General features: G+C 42.3%; 1 protein-coding gene across 4 annotated transcripts in view; it reads left to right on the plus strand.

Moving 5' to 3' along the window:
* fstl5 (follistatin-like 5) overlaps positions 1 to 22,714 on the plus strand; it is a 553,829-nt gene that overhangs the window by 74,809 nt on the left and 456,306 nt on the right. For all 4 annotated transcript variants that reach the window (XM_080193441.1, XM_080193448.1, XM_080193454.1 and 1 more), the window contains exon 3: positions 1,242 to 1,275. In XM_080193441.1, the coding sequence (XP_080049567.1) occupies positions 1,242 to 1,275 (34 nt within the window). The remainder of the gene's footprint in view (positions 1 to 1,241; positions 1,276 to 22,714) is intronic.

Genomic DNA, 22,714 nt, shown 5'->3' on the forward strand with positions numbered 1-22,714 from the left:
CAAAGAAAATTACAGCCCAGGAACAGGCCCTCCAAGCCTGCACTGACCATGCTGCCTGACTTAATTAAAACCCTCTCCCTTCCAGGGGCCATATCCCTCAAGTCCCATCCTATTCAGATATTTGTCAAGATGCCCCTTAAAAGTCACTATCGTATCCACTTCCACTACCTCCTCCAGCAACGAGTTCCAGGCACCCACTACTCTCTGCGTAAAAAATCATTCTTGTATATCTCTTTTAAACCTTGCCACTCACATTTTAAAGCCTTGTCCCCTAATAATTGACTCTTCCACCCTGGGAAAACACTTCTGACTATCCACTCTGTCAATTCTTCTCATAATCTTGTAGACTTCTATCAGGTCATCCCTCAACCTCTGTCATTCCAGACAGAACAAATCAAGTTTCTCCTCATAGCTAATGCCCTCCATACCAGGCAACATCCTGGTAAACCTTTTCTGTACCCTCTCCAAAGCTCCACATCCTTCTGGTAGTGTGGTGACCAGAATTGAACACAGTACTCCAAGTGTGGCCTAACTAAGATTCTATAAAGCTGCAACATAACTTGCCAATTTTTAAACTCAGTGTCCTGGCTGATGAAAGCAAGCATGTCATATGCCTTCTTGACCACCTTCTCCACCTGCATTGCCACAGTAACGTGTGTACCTGTACACTCAGATCTGTTTGCCTATCGATACTCTTAAGAGTTCTGTATTTTCCCTATCTGCATTAGACCTTCCCCCAAAATGCATACTTGTGTAATAAATAGACTCTAGTCACAGCAGAGTCAAAACAGTGGCACCACTTTTAATGTTTCTCTTGTTCTTAATCCTAATTAACCCTGACTGTTCTAAAATTTGAAAATTTATCATCATCTGCTTTAGAAGGGAACACAACTTTAAAAGAAAATCATTTACAACATGACTTCAAAAGTTGGAAGTAAAATCAATCAAATGGCAGAGATTTCCAGGTTGATTGATTTTATATCTTAGATATACACTGATCAATCTGATGTTTTGATACACAAATATGGTGTTGTGATAGAGGATTAGCCAAAATCACACTGGCCAAATTAGGCTCCAAAGCCAGATGGCCTACTCCTGCTCCTATTTTCTATGTTTCTATGAGAGATGTTAGTCAATGAGTCTTGTAAGGTTTAAATATGCATTTTTAATACACAAAAATAAATTCAGTATGTGAAAGCTCTATCATTTTACTTAAAATTTTATTCCTTGTTTTATTACAGCAAGATGGAAACCCAGACAACATAAGACTGAAAGGTGAGTTTACTTGTGGATTTCTGGATTTTACAGACTTGGAGAGAGAGTTGATACTGATGTATACAATAGCTTCTTTGCCATGTTGTGGTTCAGGTCCAAAACGCCAACGTATTTTATGAAGCATGTCTGAATCATAAGTTTTGCATTTTGAATTTGGTGAGAATAAGCATGAGATGTTTCACTTCAGGTGTAATTCAAGTAAGCTACTAGGAAGCTTTTATCAAACAAAGTTTATTTAAGAATTTGTCAACATGTAAGACAATTAGCAAGAACCTCAATATAGATTGTAATTGATAATGGAAAACCCTCAATGAATATCTTTAATGTGTTCCAATTAAAACAAAAACTCAGACAACACAAAACCCTTTTCACAGGTTTAACACAGCACAGATTAATGCTCACTTGTTACTGGGATTGAAGCAGTTAGTTGAATTCTACAGTCCAATGCTCTTGAGACTCTCAACAGTCTGAATACAAGACAGCTTTCCAAAGCACCAGAGACACTTTGGTCCAGCCCCCAACAATAGATTTTTTTTTACTCCAGGAAAGCTTTCAGCTAAACAGCAGAATTTCCCAGAACCAGGAAGAGAGAAGAGAGATTGCTTTCAGTCGATGTCCATCCCTTTCTGAACTAAAACTCAAACCTGCAGCTCAGAACTGAAAATGAAAAAACCTTCTTGACACCTGACCTGCCAACCAGTTTTTTATTCCTCTCCTAATGATGCAGAGTGAATTTAAAAAAAACAAAGTTGAAAACAAATAAACCCCAGTGAAGCAGCATAAAAGGGCATCTGGTAGCCAATCCAGCAACAATGACATCTCTGAAGCTGTGAACTGCAGAAATCATGTTTTTTTTAAAAAACAACTTTTCTTAAAGGTCATCCATTTCGATAGGAATAACAGCAAAATGGACTATTATTTAAATGGTAAAAAATTGCAGCATGCTGCTGTGCAGAGGGACCTGGATGTCCTTGTACAGGAATCTCAAGGAGTTTGTTTGCAGGTAATTAAGAAGCCAAATGGAATTTTGTCCTTCAGTGTTAGAGGGATGGAGTTTAAGAACAGCAAGGTTATGTTACGGCTGTATAAAGGTGCTGGTGAGGCTACACCTGGAGTACTGTGTATAGTTTTGGTCTCCTTACTTGAGAAAGGAAATACTGACACTGGAAGGGTTGCAGAGGAGATTAACTAGGTTGATTCTGGAATTCAGAGGGTTGGCTTATGAGGAGAGACTGACTAGACTAAGGCTATACTCATTGGAATTCAGAAGAATGAGGGGAGATCTTATTGAAACATAAAATTATGAAGGGAATAGATAATATAGAAGCAGGGAAGTTGTTTCCACTAGAACTAAGGGGCATAGCCTCAAAGTAAGGGGAAACAGATTTAGGACTGAGTTGAGGAGGAACTTCTTTACACAAAGGGTTGTGATTCTGGAATTCATTGCCCAGTGAAGCAGTTGAGGCTACCTCATTGAATGTTTTTAAGGCAAGGATAGATACATTTTTGAATAGTAAAGGAATTAAGTGTTATGGTGAGCGGGCAGGTAAGTGGAACTGAGTCCACAAAAAGATCAGCCATGATCTTATTGAATGGGAGAGCAGGCTCAAGGGGCCAGATGGCTCTTAGTTCTTATGTTTTTATGAAACAAATGTCACAGCTATCAGTTTGCTTTGTAGTTATGCAGGAGTTAACATGAAAAAGTGATCATCGAAGCACATCAGTTCATCAATAACTTAATGGAATTGAAAATCTGGTAGGTTTTATAATGGGCAGGCAATCTGCTCTGCTAGTTTTCCAGATAAGGTGAGATTCATTCCTGTAAACAATATGGAAAATAAGAGATCTAATTGCGTTCAAGAAGCCATGAACCTCTCAGTATTAAGTATTTTGAATACTTAACCAGTATAACATTTTGTTTTCTTAAAATGGTGTTCTTCTGTGGCTCACTGAGAACAGCCCATGTTTGTGCAGGGGATGGAGCAAGTTCCTGCTAGTTTTGAGATGCTACTTTAAATCAAGTTGCCTAATCCCTGTTTATTTAGATTCACAGCACAAGTTTTTCAGTTCCTTTCTTGCTATACTGTGAATAAAGACTAGCAAAAGAATCTGTGGGTTTATTTCATATGTAAAATCTTTTCATTGGGGACATGTGATCCAAATTATTTAGGGCATCGCAGACAATTACTAAAGCTTAATGAAGCATTATACTGCAGATAAAATTTGCTGCTTATTTCACTTTAATTTTTTCAATCCTATTTTTATAAAATGTTGACCAAGGAACTCACTAAATTCCTTAAATCATTTACCAAAAAAACCATATGCAGTTAGTATTTTGAAGAACTAAAAGCAGGATCCAGGATTGTGGTAATATAATACAGGCAGAGAGACACATGGAGTGAAATTTCTTCTCCAACAGAATTATTCCATGATGTCAAGAAATCTGGAGTGATCCGCGCTGCTCCATCAAGTGCACTCCGGACTGCAATTGTCCCACACTCAGTTACTTTTTTGGAGTGTGGCAAGTTACACATCAGTTCTAGGTGTGGAGGGGCATGGCCTAAACATGCCAGTGGTCTGGTTTGCAAAGCGCCTGGACACCTTTCACAAGGGTGCCCTAGTGTCTCAGTGCATTGAGGCCCCCTCCCTCCCATAGATATCGGCAACCATAAATCATCGGCGGCATGTTCCCTCACCCCCTCCCTGACAGAGGTTCCTGGTGGGTCTGCCTGCCTAAACCACAATATGCCCCCCCCCATCATGTTTCATACTCCATCCCAGAAAGAAGCCCACTGCAAGACCCCCCCCCCCCCAACAAACAGGACCCACCCCTGGCACATTGCCAGCATGTCCAGTGGACACTAACCAGCCATACCCCAAATATTGGGTGGGCTTCAAGTCCCCCAACATGGACATAGTTCCTGGTCTCTGCTTGTGGAGAGCAGTAGTGATTCTCCCTGTTCTCGCACTGCACCCAAAGGTTGGAAGATCCCAGGAACTGAGGAATGTGGCATTGAACAACTTATCCATATTTAATGCTACTTTAAGTATGCTAATTGGGATCCAGTTTGCATCATTAGAAAGGGACCAAGATGATTGCAAACTGTTTGGCACCAGGCACTGACCTGAAATTCAGGCCCACACACTAGTTTCCTGGATTAGCGCAATTTGCACCACATGTGGTGAGGTCAGAAAATTGTCCCCATGATTATGTCACTGCTGCCAAGTGCACGTTATCATTTATATTGTACTTACTGTGTGTTGTTAAAATATTTCCCTATACTTAAAGCTCTCAAAGAAATATAAATTACATACAAATTCACAATACAGCCTGAGGAAGAATGCACATTTAATACCCTAGATGTAGCAGTGCATCCCACCCTGCAACCTATCTGCCCTCCTCTGCCCCATTATAAAGGTTTCAGTATTTATGTATTGGGGTAGTAAGATTCAGATATTTATTTACAGCAGTGGACAAGAAAGACATAAAGGAGTTAATTTTCTGGTTCTGAAGGTCATTAGATGCTGGCAATGCATATTGGAAAAAATCACAGATGCACACTTGCAGTTTTCCAATATGCCACAACAAGTGTGCAAATGTTTTCCGTTGTGAGACTGTAATTAGAAAACTATTTTTTCACAAACCAATGAGAAAACATATAGGTCTGTATTTAATGATCACAAATGTGGCAGAGTCCTGCTGTTTCCAGGAGCCCCAATGAGATTAAATCCTAATTCCAGGGTATAGCTGGTGGCCTGTTCATGTAGCATGCCCTCACCACTGGTAGAACACCAGCAGCATCAGAATGTGGCGCTTCACAGCAGTGCATTTATGCTCCACATAAGCCTCCTCCTACCTATTTCACTCTCCCTGAGCATGTTGCTCAAAAATTTGTTTTCAAAACATTCAAGGGAGATGTACCCAGTAGACATTATCCCTCATTGTAACAGCACAACTGCCAAACAAGATCAAAATACAAGTGCTCTGAATGTAAATGAGACATCTTGCTACTGAGAATATTTTTTGGATTTAAGTGTGAAGCGTACATGTAATTGTAAAACTGTATACAGAATTATTTTGTTTCTGCCTCTGAGGTGAGTGCATATATTTTGTATTTTATCAAAATTTATTCACTTATTTTAACTCAGTTGCTATTATTAATTATGCAAAGGAAAAATGTTGGTTTTCAGAAGTATGAATAATTATTTTACAAAGCTGAAATGTCTTTAAATCATGAAGAAGCAAGCCACAAAACCAATTGACGATCAAGTTTCCATAATATTGTGCACTCTGCGTAAAATGAGTTGTTATTTGTCTGAAAAAACTTAAAGCTTATGGATACAGATTTTTTACTTTCAGATTGTTGGAGCGTAAAATGTGTCTTTATTGCAGGGTATAATGTATTAGTTTTCAATAACATAAACTTTGAGGAAAATATTAAGGACCTGAGTATATGGTAGTCTGTTAAATTATGACTGTTAAGGGAAAGGGATAGGCTGTGAATTCAGTGCTGAATTGTTGCTATCTTGTCTCCAGCAAAAACAATAGCCTATAATATGGCAGCTACAAATTTATAGAAGAGGTAAATACTCATGAAGGGCAAATAGGTCTGTAGAACTAATTTAAATATGAAGCATTTAAACATAAACTATGCCCATGAAAGTGAGGGTGAACAGCTCAAGCTGTGAATTTACTTGAAACACACGTATACAGATGCACACACATTCACTCCCACATGCACATCAACAAATGCATTGCTTATCAACACACTGTGGCAGATGAAATTTAATGTAAGGAAATGTGAAGTGATACATTTTATTCAGAAGAAAGGGGAGAAGGGGATAAAATAAAGGGTACAATTTTCAAGGAAATGTGGGAGCAGAGGGAGCTAGGTGCATATGTCCATGAACCATTGAAGGTGACCAGACTGGTTGAGAAATCAGTTAATAAATTATACTGAATCCTGTGTTTTGAACATTGTGATGCACACAGTACAAAAGCAAGTTTTAAAAAATACTGGTTCAGCCTCAGCAGGAAGAATGTGAAGATTTTAAAAATGATGCAATTAAGATGTACAGGAATTATTATGAGGATCAGGTTCCCAGGGCCTGATGGGATATATTCCAGATTACTGAGAGGCAAGGGAGGAAATTGCTGGGGCCTTGAGAGAAATCTTTATATCCTCACCGGCTGCAGGGGAGGTCCCAGAGGATTGGAGAATAGCCAATGTTATTCCTTTGTTTAAGAAGGGTAGCAAGAATAATCCAGGTAATTACAGGCCAGTGAGCCTTACATCAGTGATAGGGAAATTATTGGAGAGGATTCTTCAATACAGCATTTATTCCCACTTGGAAGTAAGTGGATGTATTAGTGAGAGGCAACACAGTTTTCTGAAGAGTAGATCGTGTCTCACAAACTTAATCAAGTTTTTCGAGGAAGTGACAAAGATGATTGAGAGTAGGGCAGTGGATGTTGTCTACATGGACTTTAGTAAGGCCTTTGACAAGGTCCCTCATGGCAGACTGGTGCAGAAGGCGAAGTTGCATGGTGAATACAGAACTGCCTCAGTCATAGTAGACACAGAGGGTAGCAGTGGAAGAGTGCATTTCTGAATGGAGGGCTGTGACAAGTGGCTTTCCTCAGGGATCTGTGCTGGGACCTTTGCTGTTTGTAATATATAGAAATGATTGAGGAAAATGTAACTGGTTTGATTAGTAAGTTTGCTGACGATACAAAGGTTGGTGGAATTGTGGGTAGCGATGAAGACCATCAGAGGATACAGCAGGATATAGATCAGTTGAAAACTTGGGCAGAGAGATGGCAGATGGAGTTTAATCTGGATAAGTGTGAAGTAATGCATTTTGGAAGGCTTAATACAGATAAGAAATATACAGTAAATAGCAGAACCCTTAAGAGTATTGATAGGCAAAGGGACCTGGGTGTATTGGTGCAAAATGGCAATACAGGTGGAGAAGGTAGTCAAGAAGGCATATGGCATGTTTGCCTTCATTGGCTGGGGCATATCCCAGGAAGTCTATGATTCTTGAAGCCATGGTACTCCCAGTGCTCAGTTGAGTATGTCCTAAGGGTCGTAAAGCTAACAGTCCCCACTGCTGTCCCAGACAGCACTTTCCAGACCCTTGCCACCTGCTGGGAGCATACTGTCTCCTCCAATCCCCCGAGACCTTGTCTTGCACCCTAAAATTGTACTTCATGGAAGCCCTCAACAAAGGGGAATAGCCACTCCCTACACATCCTTCCTACACCCCTTATGAATCCATGTAACCACCCCATCCATGCACCCGACCGCTTCTCCCAACAAGATGCCCTCGTTTTCAAATCCATCCAGCATGAACTCCCCCTGCCAAAGCCACGATGCCCATCTTAAAGCAACCCATGCCTCCTGAAGTGGCCTCACACCCTCCTTCAGAATCTTTGCCAACAGTGTCCCCACCGTTGACATGCGACTCACTTGTTTGTAATCCTCTGGTTCATTCCCCACCAGCCTCCTTCCCTGTAGCTTTTTACAGTCTTGGACAGAGCAGGAGCCATATCAAGATATGATACAACCAGAAAGAATGGTTGCTGTGGTGCATCTGTAAAAGTTGGGAAGAGTTGTCATGGACATGCCAAATCTCCTTTGCCTCCTGAGAAAGTAGAAGTATTGGTGGGCTTTTTTAACTATATTGTCGGCATGGAGGAACCAGGACAGATTGTTGGTGATCTGGACACCTAGAAACCGGAAGCTCACGGCCATTTCCACTTCATCCATGTTAACATAGAACATAGAACACTACAGCACAAACAGGCCCTTCGGCCCACAAGTTGCACCACTCACATCTATACCTACCAAGCCATAGAATTATCTGTACCTTCCAATGCCATTAAATCCCATGTACTCATCCAGAAGTCTTTTAAAAGACCCCAGCGAGTTCACCTCTACCACCACCGATGGCAGCCGATTCCACTCACTCACCACCCTCTGAGTGAAAAACTTACCCCTAACGTCTCCTCTGTACTTGCTTCCCAGCATCTTAAACCTGTAATGGTGTTGATGTAGACAGACACATGTCCTCCACTACCCTTCCTGAAGCCAATGACTATCTCCTTCGTTTTGTTGACATTGAGGGAGAGATTATTATCATTGCACAAGTTCACCAGATTCTCTGTCTTTGAACTCTGTCTCATCATTGTTTGAGATCTGACCCACTACAGTGGTGTCAACAGCGAACTTGGAAAATTGAATTGGAGGGGAATTTTGCCAGTCATGGGTATATAAGGAGTATAGTAAGGAGCTGAGGACATGGGCTTGGGGGACACCAGTGTTGAGGATAATAGTGGAGAACATGTTGTTGCCTATCCTTGATAATTGCAGTCTGTGGTTAGGAGATCTATGATCCAGCTGCAGAGGGAGGAGCTGAGCCCCAGGCCACAGGGTTTGGAGATGAGTTTTGTAGGAATAATGGTGTTGAAGGCTGAGTTGTAGTCAACATATAGGAGTCTGATATAGGTGTCTTTGTTGACTAGGAGCTCCAAGTTTTGTAAATCCAGTGATTCGTCACTGAGTCCAAAGAAAGAAAATTTCATCGATGTGTCTAGTGTATAGCGTCAGTTGAAAGTCCTGTGCAGTGAAGGGGTCTTGTTCAAATTTGCATATGAAGGTGTTGGCATTCTCAGATGCAAATTTGGTCCCAATGCCTCTTCTGTGTGTCTGGATGGAGACCTGGTTGTTGAAGGTGAAGATGATGTGGTCCAGGATAAAGCGGATGAGTTGTAAAATTGCGTCTGGAGATTGGTGTTGAGTAGTGAGGCAGTTGCAGCAATGCCATCGTGGGAGATGCTGGTGTAGAGTGCTCAGACATCCATTGTGACAAGGAGTGTTCCTGGTTCAATTAGTTGATTCAATTCAATAGATGCTGAGCTTCTGTAAGAAGTCGGTAGTGTCATGACAGAAGCTGGGGGTTCCTTGTACGATGAGTTTCAAGATACCCTTGACATACCCAGAGAGGCTCTCACACAGGGTCCCATTGCCTGATACGATGGGACAGCCGGATATGTCGGCCTTGTGCATTTTCGGGAAGCAGTCGAGATCACTAATGCAGGGAATACGTGGGATGAGAGCATGTAGGGTGCTCTCAAGGCCTTGATCAGTCTGAGTTGGCGGTTGTGTCCTTTGGTCAGATCTGCAAGTAACTGTCTGAAGTGTTCCTGGTTGTTCAGTTGTTGGTACCCTTCTTTGCAGTAGTCCATTCTGTTCAGTATGATGGTGGCTCTTCCTTTGCTAGTTTGATGACAATGTTGGGGTTGGTCTTGAGAGCACAGATGGCGTGTTGTGCTTGGGTGATGAGGACGTTTGGGGCTTCCTTGAGCGCAGCTGATGAACTTGGTATTGCCGCATCTGATGGTTTGAGCATACATGTTGAGTCTAGGGCAGCAGACTTCTGGAGGGGTCCAATTTGACTCTCTCCTCTTCGGTTGCTGCTCCACAGATCTGTCGGCTGTTCCAGTTCATTGGCTATCTCATTTGGGTTCAGTGGAAGAACTCCCAGAGCCTCATCTGCCTGTTGAGTTCCTCTGTTTCTGCTGCGAGACTGATGGGGTCCATTTTGGTGGCGACGCAGAAATTGAGTCCATGGCTGAAAACTTTGATTTCATCTGGTTGAAGGATGTAGTCTGACAAGTTGACGATGCAGTGGTATGTTTTCTAGTGTGGTATGGGGTAGGCTTGGTTGCTGCTGGTTGTGATGTCAAGTTTCTCGTGTTTCCTGTTTTTGGTGTGCATGTTAATGGCGTAGTTCTCTTGTCTGCTTGGCAGTGTCTCACAGCTAGTCTCCTGCGTCCTGAACGCAAGTTGAGAATGTGGACAATGGATGAATGGACACCACTCGACAATCACCAGGCAGAGTGTTCCCTTCCTGTTGGAGAACACTTCAGCAGTCAAGGGCATTCAGCCTCTGATCTTCGGGTAAGTGTCCTCCAAAGCAGCCTTCAAGACACATGTCAACACGGAATTGCCAAGCAGAAACTGATAGCCAAGTTCAACATGCATGAGGACTGCCTCAATTGGGATCTTGGGTTCATGTTAGGCTACATGTAACCCCCACCATTTGGTCAAGCTTGCAAAACCGTAACTGTCCTGGCTTGAAACAATTCACTCCTTTATAACCTGTGCTTAACCCTCTCTCCACTCATAGTCTATACCTGTAACGACTTGATTACCTGTTAAGACTCATGTTCCAACTTTATCTTGCAATTGAGTCTGTCTATATATGCCATGTTTGTGAACCTAACTCTCCACTTGCCTGATGAAGGAGCAGCACTCCGAAAGCTTGTGATACCAAATAAACTGGTTGGACTTCGAACATAGAACATTACAGCGCAGTACAGGCCCTTCGGCCCTCGATGTTGTGCCGACCAGTGGAACCAATCTAATGACCTTCTAACCTAAACTATTCCAATGTTATCCATATGCCTATCCACTGACCATTTCAACCTGACTTCAACCTGGTGTTGAGGCTTCTCACTGTGCCCACCCCAGTCCAACACTGGCATCTCCACATGTTTATCAATTGAGGCATAGGTTACAAAAGCAGGTATTATTTGGCTTTTAATTTTAACACCTTGCAAGCATTCCGGTTTAATGGGACAAACAAGAACAGTAATCGACTCTAATTCATTCAACTCTTCATTTAACAATTCAGGTACCAACCCAAACAGTTGCAACTCATTAGCTCTTTTACTGAAAAGTAACTCTGTACTGAACATTAACCTTCAGTTGAATTTTAACTCTTAACTGCATATTAACTTCAACTGAACATTAATTCAATTATTTAACTGGAAATAGATATTATTGAGTTTAAGAAACACCTTGGTCAAAAGATACTCCCAATGTTGAATTTCCTGCCTTCTCTGAGCAGAATTCCATCAGGGCTATGGTTAGTCAGTATAGAGTTGTCACTGACAAACAAAAGACTGCAGTGACTTTTATCCACAGATTTTCCCTTGCTTCCAGAAGATCCTCTGTCATCCAACCAGAAACCGATCACATAGCTGGATCATCCAATGAAATTACTTGTGAACAGTGCCATTATGCTTGCTTCAAACTGCATGTTCCACATACAACAGCAATATAATTTGAGGCCACAATGCCTGAATCAATATAAACATCTTCCCTTATTTAACCAGCACAGGAAGCTTCAGATCACAGTTCCCAGACCAGATACCTGGCCCAAAGCAACTTTACAATTGGCATCTGGTTTTAATTATATGTTGACCAAAACTCCCAGCATGCTTAAATCTCAGCCAGAATAGCCATTTTAAAACCACGATTGCCATCATTGTTGTAGCCATTCTTTGCATCTACACAGGGAAGTCATGTTGGAGTTGTAAGAACTTTCGTGAGACCACAGCTAGAGTACTGCATGCAGTTTTGGTTGTCACATTATAGGAAGTATGTGATTGCACTGGAGATTCACCAGGATGTTGCCTGGGATGGAAAGGAACAAAGAGAGGTTGGATAGACTTGGGTTACACTGAGCGTTGACCTGATTGAGATGTACAAGATTATAGGGAGCATGGAGAAAGTGAATGCGGAGCAATGTACCCCCTAGTTAAAAGTTCAGTCATGCAGGGACACAAGTTCAAAGGAGATTGGCTCCATGGAAAACAAACTGAGCCTATGTGTACAAAGTTATGAGGCATAGACAGGGTAAATTATAAGAAACTTTTCCCCATGGCAGAGGTATCTAACACAGAGGTGTCTAACACATCTTGAGAAGAATTGTTTGATAGAGCAGACGCAGCACGGTTTCGTTAAGGGGAAGTTGTGTCTGACGAATTTATTGGAGTTCTATGAGGATGTGTCTAGTGCGGTGGATAGAGGAGAACTGGTGGATGTGGTGTTTCGATTTTCAGAAGGCGTTTGATAAGGTGCCGCACAGAAGGTTGTTATAGAAGGTTAGGGGGCATGGAGTTGGGGGTAGGGTGTTAGCGTGGATAGGGGATTGGCTGTCAAATAGGAGGCAGAGAGTGGGTGTCAATGGGTGCTATTTGGATTGGCGGTTGGTGACTAGTGAGTGCCCCAGGGATCGGTGCTGGGGCCTCAGCTATTTACCATTTATATAGATGATCTGGAGGAGGGAACCAGTGTAAGGTGTCGAAATTTGCTGATGACACAAAGATAGGTGGAACGGCAAATTGTGTGGAGGGTGTGGAAAGTCTGCAGAGGGATCTAGATAGGCTGAGCGAGTGGGCGAGGACCTGGCAGATGAAATACAATGTTGGCAAGTGTGAGGTTATCCACTTTGTAGGTATAATGGTAGAAAGGACTACCACTTACAGGGCGAAAAGCTGCAGCATGCTACGGTGCAGAGGGACCTGGGGGTCCTTGTGCATGAGTTGCAAAAACCCAGCCTACAGGTGCAGCAGGTGGTCAGGAAGGCAAATGGGATGCTGGCCTTCATAGTGAGGGGGATTGAATATAAAAGTAGGGAGGTCTTGCTGCAACTGTACAGGGCACTGGTGAGGCCGCAGCTGGAGTACTGTGTGCAGTTTTGGTCGCCGTACTTACGCAAGGATATTTTGGCCTTGGAGGGAGTGCAGAGGACGTTCACTAGGCTGATACCGGAGTTGAGGGGGTTGAGCTATGAGGAGAGGCTGAATGGACTGGGCTTGTACTTGTTGGAGTTTAGAAGGATGAGGGGAGATCTCATTGAGACATATAAGATGATGAAAGGGATGGATAGGGTAGAGGTGGAGAGGTTCTTCCCGCTCAGAAAGGATAGCAGGACTAGAGGGCACAGCCTCAAGATAAGGGGGGGGCGCAGTTTAGAACGGAGTTGAGGAGGAACTTCTTCACTCAAAGGGTGGTGAATCTCTGGAATTCTCTGCCCGTTGAAGTGGTTGGGGCTACCTTGCTAAATATATTTAAGACGCGGGTAGATAGGTTTTTGGTAGGCAAGGGGATTAAGGGTTATGGGGAGAAAGCAGGAAAGTGGAACTGAACCACTTCAGATCAGCCATGATCTTATTGAATGGCGGGGCAGGCTCGAAGGGCTTGATGGCCCACTCCTGCTCCTATTTCTTATGCTCTTATGTTCTTATACAAGAGGGCAAAGGATGAGATGGAGTGTAAGTGGGTAAGAAGAGATCTGAGGAAAAGAATTTTCACCCAGAGGGTGGTGGAAATATGGAATGCACTGCCTGATAAGGTGGTGGCGGCAGATACACATACAACATTGAACAAACATCTGGACAAGCCGTTAAATCACCAAGGCATAGAAACACAGCGCAGAAGAGGCCCTGTGGCCCACTGAGACATCACGCCAATGAAAATCACTACTGCAGTAGGGGGGACTAAGTGTGGGTTTCCTCAGGTGCTCTGATTTCCTCCCAGAGTCCAAAGATGTTGATTGGCAATGCAAAATTACCCCTTAGTGCTGGGAAGCTAGCAGGTTAAATATGTGGGGTGAAGGGGTTAGGGCCTGGATGGGATTGTTGTTGGTGCAGGCCCAATGGGCTGATAGGCCATCTCCTTCACTGTAGAGATTCTGTAATCCTGTATGTGATCTAATATTTATCTACATTGAAATTAATTTGACACAGTTTTGCTCATTCACTTGATAGATTAATATCAATTGTAATTTTATGTTTCAATCTCAAAAGTTTACTGTCTGTGTTGTTTGAAAATTTGGATATGTGCCTTTCTCTTTCACGATATAAATCATTCAAAACTATGATGTGTGTGATGAAGCCCCAACACTGGTCCTTGAGAAACCACCATAGTTGAAGTGCTTTTAAGTGAATGTTAGGCAATACAACAGCCAACTTTGAAACAGCAAGCTTCTCACAATGAAACAACAACAAATAAATATCAAGGTACTCTGTACTTCATGCTCTGGGTTTAATATTAGATCAGAAAATCAGTACTCTATCAGTTCAGTGCCTTCTTGGTATTGCACTGCAGTTCTAATCTACTGTGTGCTCAATCAAATCTCTGGAATGATGCCTAGACCCAATTTTCAGAGGTGGGGATTTTATGTTTGGCTGTAGTTTCCATTTCCTCCGGATAAATGTTGAAGGCAAACAGGCCCCTGTTCTGATGGAATGCCTGAAGTGTCTGCACAGTGAAAGTTGCTGGGCTTCCCACATGGTGTCGGCCCCTGTTGTGAAAGACATGAAAAATGGCTCGTTGCCTATTCTACTGTGGTGGCATCAGGTCGCTTAGGCAAGCACATATGGCATTGCTCCAAGTTGTAAATCTCCTGGTTGCCTTCCTACCAAACAACCACCAAGAGAGTGTAAAAATCAGCCCAGAGATAAAAAATGAACCAAGACGAACATGACTTGAGTACAGTAACACTTTCCATTGTAGTCTGCATAAACAATTCACTGGTACAGCACATTCATTTACCCCTCTCTTTCTGCATGAAAGAATTATCAGTTTCAGGACTGGAGATAATTTTCCATTTTCCAGACTATTTAGATAATGTAGTCAATCTCTTTAACTAACTGAGACACCCACACATTTGAACTTTCCTCACTTCTTAATTGTCTCGACCTTGTCCAATGAAATGTTTCTCTGCAAGCCTCAACTTAACCCTGTCAACTTTTAAAATTCCTTCTGTCTCGTTCTTGTTCCAAATTTAACTGACAATCTCAGTTTAAGATTTGTAGAAACCAATATCTTAGACCAGCAAAAAAAAACTGACTTCAGATTATTTTTTCACACAACAGAAAAATTGGTGATTTTTCAAAATGGAAGGCTGAGAGCATTTTTTTGGAAATGTTTAAAGTATATTTTTAAAATATCCTGTGCTTTCTAGTGAAATATTTATTTTGCTACTCGATGATTAGAAGAGATTTCCAAGAGAATTTTTTGTAGCACTTTTTCACATCTCTCAGAATGACACAAGCTTAACATTTACCTGGTTATGGGAACAGAAAAATTGGGCTTGGTTTAAATAGATGATTGTACAATCACATGAGTGTGAAGCTGCATTTTCAGGAAGTGTAGCTCAGACTGTAATCCTATCTCCAATCTGTGCTTTATAAGAAAAATAGCTCATCTTAAAGGACAATGCAATGCTTTCTCAGTACCACACAGAAATGTCATCAAGATTATGTTGTCAAATCCTGGAGTATAACTTAACCTCACAAACTTAGTATGCAGACGTCAGCTTGCCACCAACTGAGGCAAATTAACACATTTATTACAAACTCATTTTACAAAAATCTGTGCGATAAATTAAATTACTGATTTTATAAAATTATTTTGGAAACGTTGCAAGTATTTTAATCTGACAATTAGCAAGTGGTCAAATTGAAGCAACCAGTAAAAGTTTAGCTGGAATATTGCACATGCTAAGCAGGTTTTTTTTAGTATGTTGTTAGATGCAATGCTTTAGTGATAGTGAACACTTCATTGCAGTTTAAATTGGGTGTATTGTGTTTAAACATACAATGGCTGGAATTTTATGTCCCGCCTGCCATGGGAATTGGAGCAGGTGAAGGGCTGTCCATAGAATAGTCCGTTGAGATTTTACAGTTTCAGGACAAGGAAAGCCTTAAAATCCTACCCAGTGTTTCCAGTAACTTAGTGTAAAAATGAAATACTGTTTTACAAAAAAGACACTTAATTGCTGTCTTAATTAGTATATGCTTTTATTATGTTTTGTGCGGAATTATTGCAGCTGTAATATGGGCTATGAAGAGCTAAGTTATGGTTATTATCCCTGTGGACTTACATTAATTGAAGCGCCGATGAAACTTTGTCTATGTATTTCCATAATGCAAGAAGAGAAAGAGAAACATCTGTGATATGATAGAATAAACATAATCCAATTCACATTTGTTTAAAATGTATCAATGGAAACACTGAATGAAAGGATTTTTAAGGGAAGTGGCCATCACTAGCTCGGCCAGCATTCATTGCCCCACCCCTAATGCCTTTGAGAAGTTGGTGGTGAGCTGCTGCCTTAAAACACTACAGTAGATATAGCCACAGTACAACAAGGAAGGAGTTCCAGGAATTTGACCCAGCAGCAGTGAAGGCAAGGTGATATATTTCCAAGTCAAGATGGTGAATGACTTGGAGGAGAACTTCCAGTGTTCCCAAACATCATCTGCTTGTCCTTCTCAGTGCTAGCAGTTATGGGTTTGGGAGGTCTAAAGAGCCTTGGTGAGTTCTTGCAGTGCACCTTGCAGTGCACCTTGATGGCTGCTACTGTTCATTGGAAGTGGAAGAAGTGAATGAATATTTAAGGAAGGAGTGCCCATCAAGCAGACTGATTTGTCTTGAGTTTTGTTGGAGCTGCACTCATTCGGGCAAGAGGAGGGTATTCCAATGCACTCCTAACTTGTGCCTTGTAGTTGGTGGTCAGGATTTGAGTTACTTGCTGCAGGACTCTTGGGGTGGGATTTTCCAGCCAAGCTCTCCCCAAAACCAGAAAATCCTATCTGAGGTCAATGGGTCTTTGCATGGTCTGCCCCCCGCCCACTGATTCCTATGGCAGGTCTCTGACTTCTGTTTGTAGACACAGTATTTATACGGCTAGCTTAGTTCAGTTTCTGGTCAATGGTAAGCCTTGAATGTTGATAGTGTGGAGCAAGTCGGGGAGATAATGGCATAGTGGTAATTTCACCGACTAATGCCTCGGGAACATGGGTTCAAATCCCTCTGTGGCAGTTTGTGGAATTTAAATTGAATTAATTAAATCTGGAATAAATAAAGCTAGTCTCAATAATGGTGACCACAAAACTATTATCAATTATTGTAAAAAATCCGTCTGGTTCATTTATGTGCTTTAGGGAAGGAGATTCAAGATTCACTCTAAGTGGCAGAAGGATTAAAGGGGACATAAGGAAAAACTATTTTATGCAGAAGGCAGTGGGTGTCTGAAATTTGCTATCTGAGTTGGTGATGGAGGCAGAGACCCTCAGCTTGTTTAAAAAGTACTTGGATCTGCATCTTAAATGCTGTAAGTTGCAGGGCCATAGGCTGGATGCAGGAAGATGAGGTTGGAAAGGGCACCTGGGTGTCTTTGGGATGGTATGGACAAGATGGGACAAATGGCCCCCTTCTATGCTGTATCGTTTCAATGATTCTATGGCTAGAGAATGGGGCTAGCTGGGTAGCTCTTTTGGGAGCTAGTGGTATTGTTGTCATCACAGGCTGTATGGGCTGAATGGTCTCCTTCGAGTGATATAAAATTCAAGGATAACTTTGAAGCTGGAATTCTTGGGTTGGATCTCAATGACGAGACCAAGTACAGGAATGAAATAGAGAATCTGGTGAACTGGTTCAGCAACAATAATCTCTCCCTCAATGGCGGCAAAACAAAGGAGATTGTCATCGACTTCAGGAAGCATAGTGGGGAACATGTCCCTATCTACATCAACGGGGACAAAGTCGAAATTGAATAGAATCATAGAATGTCTGTGGTCAAGAACTTCGGGTTTTTAGGTATCCTAATCACCAGCAACCTGTCATGGTCCCTCCATGCTGACACTATAATTAAGAAAGCCCACCAATGTCTCAGAAGACTAAGGAAATTTGGCATGTCAGCTATGAATCCCACCTACTTTTACAGATGCGCCATAGAAAGCATTCTTTCTGGTTATATCGCAGCCTGGTATGGCTCCTGCTCTTCCCAAGACAGCAAGAAATTCCAAAAGGTTGTGAATATAGCCCAATCCATCACACAAACTAGCCTCCCATCCATTGACTCTGTCTCCCGCTGCCTCGGCAAAGCAGCCAGCATAATTAAGGGGCCCCAAGCATCCCGGACATTCTCTCTTCCACCTTCTTGCGTAGGGAAAAAGATTAAAAGTCTAAGGTCACTTACCAGCCAACTCGAACAGCTTCTTCCTTGCTGCCATTAGATTTTTAAATGGACCTACCTTGCATTGAGTCAATCTTTTTCGACACCTTAGCTATGATGTAACATTGCATTCTGCACTCTCTCCATTCCTTCTCCAAGAATGGTATGCTTTGTCTGTATAGCATGCAAGAAGAAATACTTCTCATTGTATACTAATTGTGACAAATCAAATGTACATATCTCTTTGCACATTTCACATTGAATATTGGCCTTCTTCTGTACTGGAAGGATTCATTCTGCCCATTGAGCCTGCACCAACAACAATCCCATCCAAGCCCTATCCCCATAGCCTGACATATTTATCCTGCTACGCCACCTGACACTAAAGGACAATTTTAGCATGGCCAATCCACCTAACACACACATCTTTGGACAGTGGGAGGAAACCCATGCAGACATGGGGAGAATGTGCAAACTCCATATGGACAGTTACCCAAGGCTGGAATTGAACCCTGGTTGCTGGCGCTGTGAGGCATCAGTGCTAACTACTGTGCCTCCATGCTGCCACTAACTTGAAATGCCAGATTTATTGAAGCTGGCCACAAGTACATTTTAATATTGAGAAATTGAAATGTCTTCCAGAGTCCAAGACATGGTCCACTTTATAATGTAAGTGTCATTGCATGACCCTTAAACAATGTAACAGAACCCACATTTGACACCACCTGACTGGATCAGGGGATCAAAAATTGGAGTGAATAATGAAGTGAACGGGTCCTACTGGTGTGCCTCAGGGGTCGGTGCTGGGACCACAACTTTTCACAATATACATTAGTTCCTTCTTCCAAACTGTTAAAGGCGCTGTTGCTAAGTTTGCAGATGATACAAAGATATGTAGAGGGACAGGTAGTATTGAGGAAGCAGGGGGCTGCAGAAGGACCTGGGCAGGTTAGGAGAGTGGGCAAAGAAGTGGCAGATGGAATACAATAATGGAAAAGTGTGAAGTTATTTTGGAAGGAGGAATGGAGGCATAGACTATTTTCTAAATGGGAAAATGCTCAGGAAATGAGAAACACAAAAGGACTTGGGAATCATTGTTCAAGATTCTCTTAAGGCTAACGTGCAGGTTCAGTCAGCAGTTAGGAAGGCAAATGTAATGTTAGCATTCATGTCAAGGGGGCTAGAATACAAGAGCAGGGATATACTTCTGAGGCTATATAAGGCTGTGGTCAGGCTTCATCTGGGGAATGTGCTGACCTTGGAAAGGGTTCAGAGGAGGTTCACAAGAATGATCCCTGGAATGAAGAGCTTGTCGTATGAGGTTGAGGACTCTGGGTCTGTACTCAGAGTTTAGAAGGATGTGTGTGGGGTGGGGGGGATCTTATTGAAACTTGCAGGGTACTGCGAGGCCTGGATAGAGTGGATGTGGAGAGGATGTTTCCGTGAGTAGGAAAAACTAGAACCAGAAGTCACAACCTCAGGCTAAAAGGACAATCCTTCAAAACAGATGGAGGAATTTCTTCAACCAAGGAGTGGTGAATCTGTGGAACTCTTTGCCACAGAAGTCTGTGGAGGTCAGGTCATTGAATGTCATTAAGATAGAGATAGAGAGGTTCTTGCTCAGGGGTTGTGGGGAAAAGGCAGGAGACTGGGGATGAGAGAAATATCAGCCATGATTTGAGTCTGCTCTGCCACTCAATGGGCTAAGTGGACTAATTCTGCTTTCTATTTGTTAGTTTGCCATTATTGAACATAGGAGCATTGCAATAGAAGTATTCAGCACCTCAAGTCTGCTTTTCTGATTAGTTAGGTTATGGCTAGTTTTCCACTTAAGGCATTTTGTTGCACTATCCCATAAACCTTTAACTTTATTATCCAGAAACCTATCAATCTTTGTCTTGAATAAATACAATGATTTAGTTTCCACAGCCTGCTGAGGTAAAGAATTCCAAAGGTTCACCACTCTATGATTTAAAAAATGCCTTAGTTCTAAATAGCTTTGTTCTGAGACAGTGGGGGGAGTTCTCTGGCTTCCCAGTCATGTCTTTCTTGGCAGCAGAAAGTGGCACACTGTTTGCTGGCTGCAGGACACTCCAGTCCAACAGCTGTCAATGAGATTTCCTATTGGTATCATCACATGCCACTGCAAAACCCACAGGAGGGAGTACGCTGCCAGGGGGACCAAAGAAACCCATTGGTAGGAATGACTAGAGAATTCCCCACCATATTTCTTGGTTCTCCCTGCATCTAACCTGTTGAGCCCTACTAGAACTTTGTACATTTCAATGAGTTCATCTCTCATTCATCTAAACTCCAGAGAATACAGGCCCACTGTCTTTAATCTTTCCTCGCAGGACCATCCACCACCCCATTGATTAGCCTGATAAACCTTTGTTACACTCCCTCTGCGACGAGTATATCCTTTCTTGAATAAGGAGACCAAAATACTTCAGGCGTGGTCTCACCAAGGCTGTATGCAGCTGCAGCAAGACATTCTTATTGCTGTACTCAAATCCTCTTACAATAAAGACTATCAAACCATTCTCCTTTTAATTGATTGTTGAACCTACGTATTGACTTTCAGTAATTAATGAACAAGGACAGCAAGATCCCTCTACATTTTAACACTTCCCAGCTTCTCTGCATTTAATTTTCATATCAAAATGGATAACTTCACATTTGTCCCCATTTTATGCTATCTGACATGTTCTTGCTCACTCACTTATCCTGTCTAAATCTTTTGAAGCCTCTTTTCATTCACCTGACAAATCACATTCCCACTAAATTCTCTGCCATCAGCAAACTTGTAAATATTACACGTTTTCCCCGCATCCAAATCATTGATATAAATTGTGCAAAACTGGAGCCTAAGCATTGATCCTTGTGGTACCCCACTATTCATATGCTGCCAACTTAAGAATGACCCATGTATTCCCACATTCTATTTTCTATCTGTTAATCAAATAGAACATAGAACATAGAACATAGAACATTACAGCGCAGAACAGGCCCTTCGGCCCACGATGTTGCGCCGACCAGTTACAAAAACAATGACCCACTAGCCTATACCAATCCCTTTTCGTCCATAAACCTATCCAGAGATCTCTTAAACGCCCCCAAACTAGACGCATTTACAACTGCAGCAGGCAGGGCATTCCAATCCCTCACCACCCGCTGGGTAAAGAACCTACCCCTGACATCCGTCCTGTAGCTACCCCCCCTTAATTTAAAGCCATGCCCCCTCGTGCTAGCTTTCTCCATCCGAGGAAAAAGGCTATCACTATCCACCCTATCTAAACCTCTAATCATCTTATATGTTTCAATAAGATCCCCTCTTAGCCGCCTTCTTTCCAACGAAAACAACCCTAAATCCCTCAGTCTCTCCTCATAGGACCTCCCCACCATACCAGGCAACATCCTAGTAAACCTCCTCTGCACCCTCTCCAACGCCTCCACATCCTTCTTGTAATGCGGGGACCAGAACTGCACACAGTACTCCAAGTGCGGCCGCACTAGAGTAGTGTACAGTTGCAACATTACACTGCGACTCCTAAATTCAATCCCCCTACCAATAAACGACAAGACACCGTACGCCTTCTTAACAACCTTATCTACTTGATTCCCAACTTTCAGGGATCTATGTACACACACACCTAGATCCCTCTGTTCATCCACACTATTCAAAGTCCTCCCGTTAGCCCTATACTCGACACATCTGTTGCTCCTACCAAAGTGAATTACCTCACACTTCTCCGCATTAAATTCCATCCGCCACCTCTCGGCCCAGCTCTGCAACCTATCTAAGTCTCCCTGCAGACTATGACACCCTTCCTCACAATCTACCACACCTCCAACTTTGGTGTCATCAGCAAATTTACTAATCCACCCAACTATACCCTCATCCAGATCATTAATAAAAATTACAAACAACAGTGGCCCCAAAACAGATCCCTGAGGCACACCACTCGTAACTGTACTCCATGATGAATATTTACCATCCACCACCACCCTCTGTCTCGTATCTGATAGCCAATTCCTGATCCAACTTCCTAGATTACCCACAATCCCATACATCTGCATTTTCTGCAGAAGCCTACCATGGTGAACCTTATCGAACGCCTTACTAAAATCCATGTATACCACGTCAACTGCCTTGCCCCCATCCACCTCTTTGGTCACCTTCTCAATCCTCAATCCATGATAGTATATCACCCCCCCAATGCCATGTGTTCTAACATTACTTGCTAACCTCTTGTGTGGAGCACTACTTGAAGTCCTCTGAAAATCTAAATACACTGAAATTTAGCAAAGTGTTAATCATTAGTGCTAAAGCAGCACAGAGAAAATTAGCGTCCTGTTGTTCACAAACGTAGATTCTAGACATGGTATTGAATAATAGTTTGATTGGCATGTGCTGATTTTTCCATTCCCTTGTCTGAATATATACTTACCAATTGTTTCTGATGAACAGCTGCAGCTTGCATCCATTCAGTCAGCTCAGATCAGGAATTGAATCTAGAACTTTCTTATCTTTGTGGCTTGGTACCACTGCAACTGCCACCTTTATTCAATAGGCCATAAAATTACATTTTTTGAACTTCTTTGCAGTGTTCAATTG

This window comes from Carcharhinus amblyrhynchos, chromosome 1 (genome assembly GCF_965287045.1).
Source record: "Carcharhinus amblyrhynchos chromosome 1, sCarAmb.v2.hapA, whole genome shotgun sequence".
Taxonomy (NCBI): domain Eukaryota; kingdom Metazoa; phylum Chordata; class Chondrichthyes; order Carcharhiniformes; family Carcharhinidae; genus Carcharhinus; species Carcharhinus amblyrhynchos.